Here is a 12,194-nt window from a genome sequence, read left to right on the forward strand (position 1 = left end):
ACCCCATTAGCAGTAATAAAAAACTCTTGGCACAGTGGTCTTATTGCAGGGCTGGGACCAGCTTTATGTCCTGCAAGTGGATTTCTACAACACGCGCAAATACCCAATATGCTGCAAGAAACTCTGGGCATGCGCCCCTGCCAGCTGCAGACAGTGCCAGTCCTGCTCTTCAACACGAAGCTTAATGGCAGTGGAGAAAATAATGTTCTAGGTAGCCTGATAAATTTCAGCCTTGGACGACCTTGCTGCCTCCCAGCTAGTGGTATGCTCTGACTGACCAGTAGGTGTCACTGTTGCAATGGTGGCTGCCATCACGTAGACTAATCAATGGACGTCACTAGTGCAACAATGTCTGTCTATTCCTTTCAGAATCTCAGCAAAACCCATATGGCAGCTACTCGCCATTTCTGCTCCCTGTGGTATCTCAACCTGTGTCATAACCTGATTAGTGACAAGAATGCAGTATTGTGTGACTCTCTCAAGACTGTATTCGATGTAGTACTTTAAGGGGCCACTGGGCGCCGCCTCTGTACGTGTTGGTCTATCCCATCCTCGCTGGATCTACAACAGATTTTGCAAGTGCTCTCTCCACCCTGTGGTACACATCCAGGGAATGCTTTTGCCTGTGAGCTATGAATAGGCCACGTTACAACGCAGGTGATTCATCACATGTGATTACAATGCGGTCATTACAACATCCGAGTTGTTACATCGCATACCATACAACGCAAGTCATTACAACGACTTGCTGAAGGGGGCGCTGGATGTTGGAATAGTATAATTTACTATTCCAATTCCAGTCTGTGCAACAGTAGGGAAGGTGTTGGATTTTAAATTGAACACCTTCTGCCCCCTACAGCAAGTAGTTGTAACGACTTGCATTGTAATGGTTTGCGATGTAACAACGCTGTCGTTGTAACAACCGTGTTGTAATGGCGTGCGATGTATTGCATGCGATGTAAATGATGTTTCCTGTGAGCTATGGAAGTCACCGGTTCCCCCAAATCGATAACATCACACCCTGACAGCAGTAACTGGGTTTGAGGGTTAGAGTAGGAACTAAAGTTTGGAGCAAGTGCCAATGCCTCACCTGGTTCCAGTGATTTGGGGAAGTCTTGCGGGGGCTGACCCTCCACCCTCTTCTCTTCTGCTTCCTTTCCTTTGGGGTTCTGGTTAAGAACCGGGCTGACGGCCGGGGACCGTGGCACCAGGGCAGGACTGGTTGCTGGACACACCGGTAAAGTGCAGGGAGTCAAGGGGCCCGGAGTGGGACACTTGGATGAATGCCGGGGGGCTGGTGAGTGGCAGAAGGGAGAGAGTTTGGCAGGACAGGATGCAGGCGGCAGCGAGTTTGAAGAGAAGTTCTTAGAGGAGTTTAAGGCCACTGCTTTCTGTGACGACTTTGGGGTTTTTTCAGGGGCTGGCTCTGCAAACTCCATCTGATGATCCTCAGACTTTCGCTGGGTGGAGAAAAAGACAGCATTGGCAACTTATAGAGAACTTCACACTAGACAATGGAAATAGACATCGCCAAAGGACATAGAACAGTCAATCTAAATGTGTTCTAGAAAAGGAGGAATAACACAGGAATAAATAAACAGGGTAGTCAAACTGTCAACAAACTGATCAACCATCAAAATGGTGCAAACCACCAACATGTTGGACAACTGTCAACAAGGAGGCCCAACCATCAAGCCCAGACAAAGTTTTAACAAGTTTGTTCCTCCACAAAGAGACAAAACATCAATCAGGATGACTAGATTAGATTGTATTCAAATACTTTTCACCTTTGAAGATGGTATGCATGAAAAGTAGGCCAAATTAGTAATGTAGTTACTGTAGGAGTACACATTATAAACAGCGGCGGCTCCTCCGCAATGGCAGAGGAGCGTCGCCCCACTGCCTGGCTCAGAGACAGCAAATGTCAAATAAAACGATGTTCTTGCATCGTTTAATTGTGTGGTTTGCCGGCTCTTAGCCAGCGTTGTAGGGAGGGGCAGGGCCTAGGCATGGGAGGGGGAGGAGGAATGCTAATTGCACTCCACTTCTAAGTGCTCATGTATGTGTGTTTGGCCGGCCGTCTCAGGCCGACCAAAACACACATGCGCACTTAGGTTTCTCAAGTCCGGCTGCATTGAGCAGCCAGGCTGGAGAAACCCCCATAGACTCCCTGGTCTGAGCAGGGCTTCTTTTTAGCCCGCTCAGGCCAATCCCTGTGCTGCTCTGCAGCGCGGGGATTGGATGGGAGTCTATCCCAGGGGCTGCTGGGACCCAGGAAGAGGAGAGGTGGTGAAAGCGACACGATGCTGGTGGCAGCAGGCGGCTAAAGGTACGTTTTTTAAAATATAATTATTTCTAACCCCCCCCGGTGAGCCCCCTTCCGCGTTTCATCCACCTGCCCACCTCCCTTTTACTGATTACAAAAGCATCTCAAGATTGTCCATGTTAGGTGTGAGTAGTTCTTCCAGTCTTCCCTTTTAGGTCTGGCCTAGAAACAGCTTTGGCTGTTTCGTCACTCTGTTGCTTGAGAAACAAGCATTTACAATGCAATGGTCTCGGCAATATTATAGGTAGAGCTATTGGTATCGCTCATTATTTTTTTAATCATTTTTGTATCCCTAAATAAATGGCATTGTCATTTCTATTGGCATTAGCTTTTTTTTTGCATATGTGATACCTATTGCATTAGCAGAGAGAGAGTGAGGTAGTAAGATAGAGAGAGAGAGTGAGGTATTGAAATAGAGAGTGAGGTAGTGAGATAGAGTGAATTAGTGAGTTAGAAAGAGAGAGTGAAGTTGTGAGGGAGTGAGAGAGTGATGTAGTGAAGTTTTGAGAGAGTGTGTTGTGATATAGTGAGGTAGTGAGAGTGAGATAGAAATAGATAGTGATGTAGTGATAGAGAGTGAGGTAGTGAGATAGAGAGAGAGTGAAGTTTTTAAGTAGTGTGTTAGAGTGAGAGATAGTTACTGTGGTAGTGATATTGTGTTGCTGTGAGAAAGAGATAGTAGAGTAGTGAGTTAGAGAGTGAGGTAGAGAGTTAGTGAGAGAGAGTGTAGTATAGTGAGAGATAGTGAGGTAGTGAGAGATAGTGAGGTAGTGAGAGAGAGAGAGAGTTAGGGAGAGAGAGTGACGTAGTGAGAGAGCCAACCCCACACACATACAGAACCACCCACACAGAGCCACACACATACAAAGTGTATCACCCAGACATACATACAGAGCCACACATACAGAGTCAGCAGACACAGATAGAGAGCTATCCACACAAATATTTAGAGCTACAGACATCCACATACAGAGCCACTGACTTACACATACAGAGCTAGCCAGAGACATAGAGTCACTTAACACACATACCGAGCTAGCCACATAAAGATACTGAGCCATCTATACACACACAGAGGCACCTATGCACTTATTGAGCTACACATACACTGAGCCACACACACGCACAGCTACACACATAGAACCACACAGACATACACAGACTTACACATACTGAGCCACACACACACAGAGCCACCAACACATACAGAGCCACACACACAGAGCGCCACAAACACAGTTACACACAGAGCCACACACATATATCCAGCCTAAACTTAGGTACACACAGACAGAGCTACTTCTAAATAGCGACACTTAGCCATAAAGCAATCTACACAGACACATGTGTACACACACTACTGTATGGGTGAGGCAATACTGCAGATTTGTGAGAAAGGACGCTGCATATTAATGGGGCTGTACATGTGAAGGGGGCGAAGTGGATTGCTGTAACGGGGGTGATAAATATTTGAGGCAATGGGGAATCCATACTGAAAACTACATGCCAAATAGAAGTAGCATAACGCAGAGACCTGCGCCTCCGCGGCGCAAACACTGAACTGGGCAGCCTGTCGCACACCCGAACCTTGTCCTGCAACATTGAACCCGACATGGTATCCCTGTCCTTGCTCTCAGCCCTCTCTACAACGTAAATCGTGCCCCGGCCATGCAGCCTACCTGCCCTCCAACCACCCAGTCTTGGGGTCTAGGCTGTGCATCCCCTCTCTGCAAATCCACCGCCTGTGCACCCTCCCTCACCTCATTAATGTAATGCGCCGAGCGGCGGCGCTGCATGGGCGGCTCCTCTGGGCCCGGCTGCGGCTCCTTCACTCCGCAGCGCCGCAGACATAGAACCGCTCGGCGGGGCTGCCATTTTCTCCCTACTCAAGCCGTCCAGGAAGAGGATGCCGCGCGCCGCTACCAACTTCCGGTCCGCAGAAACCGTGCGCGCGCATGCGACACCCTGTAGCGTGACTGTAGGGGGCGCTCGCAGGACTGCAGCTACCAACTTGAGGTAACCGGCGAATATTGTGGGACAAATTACCAGTGGCCGTTTAAAAAAATCATAACGCAACAATACCCATGCCTAAATTAAAAGAAACGATTTTAAATAGTGAAACCGATCGTAGGTAAGTAAAACAATCAAATGGTTCGATGTGCTATGTGCCTAAACTCGTCTAAAATTATGTTGGCGAAACATAACCGTAATAATTGTCGTTCGCGGGATTTAAATAAAATAGTCGCATTTCTTCAGCCTATCTTTATAAAATAGTCGCATTTCTTCAGCCTATCTTTCGCGATCTTCGTGTACATGCAAAGTCTTTGCCAAGTTTCAAGATGGCCATCGGTGTTGTGTAAAACGGTCAATGTTTCTTGTATCGAACCGACGACCATGTTTGGAATGAAAGTCGCCCTTTCCCTGCAGTGCAATGTAAGCGCAGCTCTTCCAGCATCTTTCCATACTCCACTGCCACATTGCATCTTAGAACAAGCATTAACAAGAAACACGACAGAATCAGATAAGAGACAACTGCCTTTCTCCGAGGTGAAGCAGAAATGCCTCGGAGAAAGGCAGCGGCATTTTCGGATTTGGGGGCGTGTTCCTGCTGTTCTACAAAGGGCGTGGCTAAAAAATGGAAAGAACAGCACGGAACACGCCCCCGAATCTGAAAAAGACGGAGCCTATTTGGAGGGACGGCTCTCTCCTCCAATGGCTGGCCTCCGTTTAGGAAGCCAGCCAATGGAGGAGAGCCCAAAAGAGATGGCGGGCTAAATAGCCACTCTAAGAAACATAAGATCTCCGGACTTCCGGTTCTGCCTTCGGCAGACCGGACGGTCCCTCGACCAAAGGCAAGACCTATTGGCTATGTCAATGCTTGTTACACTTGTTAAGTGTCTGGGCATAGGTTGCACATCATTAGTGTTGGGTTATCTCCCAAATATAGTACTAAGCGACAAAGGTAACCAGTGAACCTATGCAAATGGCCTTCCACTGTGCAGCAACATATGTGGCTGTGTTTTTAGTAACTTTTGGACTGTTTAAACTAGAAACAATTTTGTTCTGTTAAAATTTGCAGATTATACAGTAGATAGATTATGTGGCAAATACCTAACTATACGAAAAACACTGCAACAGCACAAACAAATAATTCCAGTGGGCCAAACTGACTTTTACGGCACTGCAGGACAAACACCAGTGCTATGCATACCGCCAGTCTTGTTAATAAAATGCAGGCGGCCCCTTGGGGGGAGGGTGGGGGTGGTTATGCTGAGGAATGGAGAGAGGAAGGCTGGATTACCTTTTCAGTAGCTGTGAAACTGCTGCCGCTCTGAATCGCAGTGAACTGATCTGCACAAGTACTATTTAAGATGTTTACTCTGTTTTAAATGGTGAAATGTTAGTACGGCAGCAGTGTCTGCAATTCGTTCTGATCTTCAAAGAACCACTGTTATAGGTACGCTGCAGCCCTGTAGCGACAGAATGAAAGCGAGGCCGACTTAGTAGTAGTTCTGAGGTTTCTTAATTCGGTAGCAGGACTCAAACAGGATACAATCAGGGCTTTAAGTGGGCCGGGTCTGTCCGGGTCTGAGCACCGGCAGTTTTTTTTGGGGGCCCTCGAAACGGGTCTCTATCGGGCTCTATTTTCGTGGCTACTAAAGGTAGTCCGTTCTTTATTTTTTTTTTTTTCGGACCCGTTTTGAGGGCCCAAAAAAAAACTGCCGGTGCTCAGACTCTGCCCAACGCATAGGATTGGATTTTATAACCAGCGATCACAAACTGCGATCAAATCACCAGCTTTGTGTGTTCCCTCGGGACTATGCAGAATAGCTCAGCTCGAGAATCTGGGCATGCTTCCGGCAGCGCCTTACTGTTCCGGCTTTTGGAGCAACCAGTGAAGAGATTAACAATTGTAAATTGACCAACAATCACGAGCAGGCGCGCAACACCCATTGGGCTCACCGGGCTTCAGCCCCCCCCCCCCCCATCATGTTTGTCAGCCCGGCTGAGACAGCCTCGCGGGCTGGCGTCCGTCTCATTGAAGCCGCACCCGAGTACTTCACAGGTCTTTAAAGACCATTTACTCGTTAATGAGGCTTTTGTTGTGTTTTCACCCCTTCTTACAGCCACTCCGCCTATGGCTGGAAGACTTAGCCCCCCCCCACCGAAATCTTTTTCAGCCCCGCCCCGAAATTTGGCTCTAGTTGCCCGCCTGATCACGAAGGTCTTAACTGGCGATCTTCCAGTAGGTCTAATGCAGGTTCTACATTTAGGTCACTTTAAATTCAGTAATTTCGTAGATTTCTTCTGCTCATTTAGTGCTTGGATTGCGTGGAGTAATGTAGACTAAAGATTTAGGTGGGGGTGTCTTCTGCAGCGTGGTTTTTAGATTTTATTGAAAGCTGATGATTTTCTCATTCCAGCTTGAGATTGTAGTGTCAGGAACGACTCAGATTTTTACTTCGAGTCATTTACCGTCTCTACATTTACGTGACATTGCTTAGTTTAATAGTGTAAGCGTGCAATACTTATTGATACTTGGCTCAGCCAAGTGGGACACGTCCATAAAGGTCAACTAGACACCTGTGGCATAGTCTAGCAATGTGTCAAATTCATGAAAACTAGGAGGGGTGTGTGGCGCCCCAGTTTCATGATTGGCTTGCAGTTTATCTGGAGGCCTCCTGCTCCCCTTAGCACTGTTCTACCCACTGAGCTCTCATACTACTACTCCCTGGATTATTAGAAAATATTTATATGCATGCTCTTTAATTGATTATATTCTGAATGCAGCAAACGCAGTATAGATTTTATCATGTCTTTTATTTATAACAATATTGTGGATTCCTGTTTATTATATTCAAATACACTTTTCGGCTATGGTGGTTCCCCAGCCTTATTGATCCTGAAGTCCTTTGCTTTCCATGTGAACTTTGTCAGATATTTGCTATGGTTAAAAATATCAGCCTCTGCGACTGTACAGCAGCACTTCACAGAGCATTCGAGCACAAATCAGGCCTTTAAGAGATCTGGCGAAAAGCGAGGTCAGTAGGTCATAGAGGCGTGCAGACTGCATGCACATCCAATCCGTGGCCTCTTTGTAGGCCACACGGAGTGACAGTCTCATATATGCCTATGGGAATAGTTGGATGATGTGAGATATGCAGATGGAGGATTTAAGGGGAGAGGTGTTGGCCTAACGGCTAGGGCGCTCGACCTCGGACCTGGGGAACTGGGTTCGAGTCTCGGTAATGTCGCTAAAACATCCTGTGATTCTGGGCAAATCACTTAATCTCCCCGTGCGTAACAAAAATGAATGTGTGTCCTTATGTAACGTAACCGGTGCTATGTAAAGCGCTCTGATAACCTATTCGGTTCAAGTTCGCGCTATATAAAACTCTAAAAAACAAAAACAAAATAATACAGCCTTTCTATACTATTAGGGAACAAACACACTGAATATCTTCGAGGGTTTTGGGGAATCCTGCAATAGATTTCTAAGTAATATAAATATTCTTTACATGTTTTTTTAAAGTGTTTGGTATTTTTATGGGTTATACTTAATAAATATACCTTTTTGCCTATTTTATTATCCTTTGCTGGATGCGACTTCATGATTTTCTTAAGCACACAGTGCTAGTTATTTTGATTTAGACCACGCCCCTACTCGGATAGGCCACGCCCCTTCAAGACATTAACCACGCCCCTTTTAGAGCACCCCCAGTTTTTTTTCCCACTTAAAGCACTGGATACAATGTAACAGGACCGACAGCGAAGACATCAGTTCAGAGTGAAGCCAAAGAATAGAATAGTCAGAGCGTAGAAGGATTCTAGAAGATAGAGTGAAGGAGAGGATAGAAAGAGATGAAGGGCAAAAGGTATAGAGAGAAAGGAGGAAGAAAAGGAAAAGATGAGATGGGAGGATACTGTAAGCCCCTAGTGCAATGTGTTCAGCTTGAGCACAGTCGTCGAAGTCTCCCATAGGGGAGCTTTCTCTCAGATCGGAAGGAAGGTCAGCTCTCTGCAAGGGGCAGGAAGCTTGCGCCAGATAGTGGTAAAGGATGGCTGCACAGGGATCGCATCAGGCAGTCACCAGAATTGTATTCCATATACAAACGAGGTGTGTGGTCTATTGCAAGTCTCCTCACAAATAATCCCAATCCAAGCTGTGCAGTTTTATTTCGGGAATCACAATTGGAGATTTGACCCGCCCGTGTAAATCCAGCACCACACCTGACTGAGCACGGAAGAGGTCCGTGATTAGTGGGTGTAACTCATTGCCATGCAACAAAAAGGCACTTTTAACCAACATATTACTGGCATTTTTTCTCAAGAGGTTTTACCTATATTTCAAAGAAGGAGTAGGCCTCACAAAGCAAGTCTTCAGCCTCGGAGAGTTCACACACTTCCGTTAACAAATGCTTATTTGTGGAATCACGATATTCTGCATCCATTCTGAAATCCTCTCTTCTGGCAAGAAAGCAAGATGCCAAACTGGCAATTTGAAAACTTGTAGTGCAGTGCTTTCGACAGGCTGAATTACTGACTCACCGTGAATGCGCAATTTGAGCCAACGCAGGAAAGTCGCACTTCCCTTTGCGTTGTTTTTCTTTTCCCCTGGGAACTGTGCACGCTGGGATTGGCTGATAGCCTACTGCCGCCCCCCCATTGGCCGGCCATTGGTTCTACTTGTGCAGCTTGAAACCTACCGATTGCTTCCCTCGTACCACAAGACTGAGGTCCCGCTAATGTGCAGAATGGTTTCAGTTTCTTTATCTGTAGTTTAGTTCTGTGATCTTATGTATTGTCTTAGAGTCTTAAATAACCCCCGTTTTGCTGGTTCATTTTGAATAAATAGGAGCAGAGTGAGCCTGCTGTAGCACAGCGTGCTGAGACGAAGAGCACATGAAGCCTCCAGCAACTGCTGTGTGAAACGGTCAATGTTTCTTGTATCGAACCGACGACCATGTTTGGAATGAAAGTCGCCCTTTCCCTGCAGTGCAATGTAAGCGCAGCTCTTCCAGCATCTTTCCATACTCCACTGCCACATTGCATCTTAGAACAAGCATTAACAAGAAACACAACAGAATCAGAGAGAGACAACTGCCTTTCTCCGAGGTGAAGCAGAAATGCCTTGGAGAAAGGCAGCGGCATTTTCGGATTCGGGGGCGTGTTCCTGCTGTTCTAAAAGGGCGTGGCTAAAAAGTGGAAAGAACAGCAAGGAACACGCCCCCGAATCTGAAAAAGACGGAGCCTATTTGGAGGGACGGCTCTCTCCTCCAATGGCTGGCCTCCGTTTAGGTAGCCAGCCAATGGAGGAGAGGCAAAAAGAGAGGCGGGCTAAGGAGCCACTCTCAGAAACATTAAATCTCCGACTTCCGGTTCTGCCTTCGGCAGACCGGACGGTCCTCGACCTAAAAATATCACAATAGAAATACATTCATTGCCTGTTCAAGAGTGGACACGCGTTGCCTCTGCCCACCGCAGCATTGGCTGTGGCTCAGCCCCCTTTATCCACCAGGTGCCATCAACTGTGAGGCATGATATGTTCCCTGATCACGTGTTTTTCTAACTGAAAAGGCAGGCACGCCAGTGCCAGAGTTGGAGTCTGAGCTACTGAGTCATTACTATATTTTTTTGTTTATATTTTTGCAGATTTTTTTCAGATTTGGATATATTTTGCAAAAACACCTTTAAAGATTTGCACGAATACCGAGGCCCGGTGTAATGACTTTGTCAATGCTTGCTCCTTCTGTGTTCTGGCACTTCCGGTTGTGCCTTTTCTGTTAGAGATGCAAGAAATCAAGTTTTAGAATGGAAACGAAGAAAAATACTAGACTGATGTACTTACACTTGAAATAACACCCCACGAGATTGGCGATTAGATTACCTTTTGTTTTGTGTAAAGGGTACATTTTCTTTTGAAGGTACTTTTTGGAGATTAAGTTTTCAAAACAATGTGGCAGAGTGGAAACCATGGCGTGGGCTCGCGGGGCGTGCCCGGCTCCTTACCTGCAATGGCGGCTGCCGCTGGATCTCCAGGGCCTGCGCGGCCCGCTGCTGCTGCTGCTGCAGGGCGTAGAGCTCCTGCTGCCGGAGAAACTGCGAGCGCGAGTACACAGGGAGCTGGCCTGGGTGCTGGATGTGGGTGGCGGGCCCTCGGCCCGGGTACATGGGCGGCCACAGCGAAGCTTGATCCATGACGTCAGCTGCGGGAGGAAGCCAAGAGAAGGCAGTCAAGGGAGCGTCTCCGCGGGGCCTGGGAGTCAGTGAGCGAAGGGGCTTTCGGATAGGAAGGGTTTGAGCGGGATACGGACAGAGTGGAGGAAAGGTGTTTGTGCGGATACTGATTCGGAGGTGAATTACTTCCACGCCCCTGGCTTCATGTTATTAGGGTCAGTCAGTGAGGAGGCCTAGTTTTCAGTAATTATTTGGAAGTAGGCGGGGTCGCGGACGACTGTGCACCTGTCTAGTGTGATGGAGATCTATTTGTGAAGGCTTTGAGAACAAAGGGGTACAGTGCGGGGGACACGAGGGGATGGATTTTGGTAGCACTGTGCTCAGAGGGTAGCTTGTAAGTGTTTACTGGAGGTGCATCGCACACAGGCATCGTAGAAGCTAGTTTCTGAGGCCTCCAATGGGCAAGCGGTATGCGAGTTTTGGGGGTCACACTGGTGTGTGGAAAGGTCATGAAGCCCTATCTGGGGATCCCTCCTCACATGTCGCACACAGGCTTGCTTTGGGAGCGAGCACTTCCGAAGAAACAGGGGACACCCTGCACCAGAGCAGGGCCAGCACGGCGGCGGCCCTGCCTCCTGGCACGCAGCACCGAGGCCCACCTGCCTGGAGAAGGAAGCCTCCTAGGATGTCATTGCTGCGCGCGCCATATCTTCTTCTCCAATACATAAAACACATTGTCAGGGGTTCAGTAGCTCAAGAGATTTGTGGGAGGGAGAGGCGGTTCAGAGAATGCCAATGTTTGAGTCACTGGTTAATTTGTAAAGCTTGCACCAGCCCATCTCTCCTATTCACACCTTGAAAGCAGGGATAGGATGTGGCATAGTCGCCAGAGCTGCCGACTTGGAGCTGGGGAACCAGGTTCGAGTCTTGGCATCGGCTCAACATCCTGAGCAAATCACTTAATCTCCCTGTGCCTACCATAAATGAATGTGTCCTTAACTGGTGCTCACGAAAAACACCGGTGTTAATGATTAAGTGCAGGTGTTGAGCACTGTAAACCACCGGCTCAAATTAAGCACTGGTTTGAGCAGTTGAAGTGATCTGGCACCAATGCACAGATGAGGCTGTACAAATCGCTGCACACTGTGCGCTTCATGGCGCACATCATGTGTTTTGAGGTTGGTATTATTCTCTACAAAGTTTGTCACGCTCTACAAAGCCCCACTAACATCATACCCAGAGAGTAGTAATACTGCTATAGGAAAGAAGCCACGTGGACTGAATGAAGAAGGGAACCAACCCCCTTGCCCACAGTGGCAGAGCAGCCCGACTGGCACTCCGAGACAGCCACCACGTGATACCAAACCAACCCCAACCATGGTGAAAAAGCACGCCAGGAAGCGTAGATATACCTGGAATTGGGGTGTTCCAGTGTGGACGCCTAGCACTCCTATAAGGGGAACCGAGCTGAGTGGGTTACAACTGACATAAGTGAAAGCCTGGCGGGGTGGTGACGCTTTGCATCGGGCAGGTCCGGCCGGGTGCTCCTCGCGGTATAACAGCCCGTCCTGCTGGGTCTTGGTATGTGACATCACTGGATGTGATCACGGGATGCTCAGCTTGGGCCTACTGCTTGGTGTACAGTAATAGCTGATGTACCCGATGGGGTAAGAGCAGGTAGGGCAGCGTG

The 12,194-nt window shown here is 47.8% G+C and overlaps 1 protein-coding gene across 5 annotated transcripts in view; it reads right to left on the bottom strand.

Moving 5' to 3' along the window:
* The window catches only part of BAHCC1 (BAH domain and coiled-coil containing 1), a 411,074-nt gene that overhangs the window by 98,055 nt on the left and 300,825 nt on the right, over window positions 1-12,194 (bottom strand). For all 5 annotated transcript variants that reach the window (XM_085617382.1, XM_085617383.1, XM_085617381.1 and 2 more), the window contains 2 exons: window positions 10,337-10,533; window positions 1,091-1,460 (listed from right to left, as the gene is read on the bottom strand). In XM_085617382.1, the coding sequence (XP_085473508.1) occupies window positions 1,091-1,460; window positions 10,337-10,533 (567 nt within the window). The remainder of the gene's footprint in view (window positions 1-1,090; window positions 1,461-10,336; window positions 10,534-12,194) is intronic.

Source organism: Triturus cristatus, chromosome 7 (assembly GCF_964204655.1).
Source record: "Triturus cristatus chromosome 7, aTriCri1.1, whole genome shotgun sequence".
Classification (NCBI taxonomy): domain Eukaryota; kingdom Metazoa; phylum Chordata; class Amphibia; order Caudata; family Salamandridae; genus Triturus; species Triturus cristatus.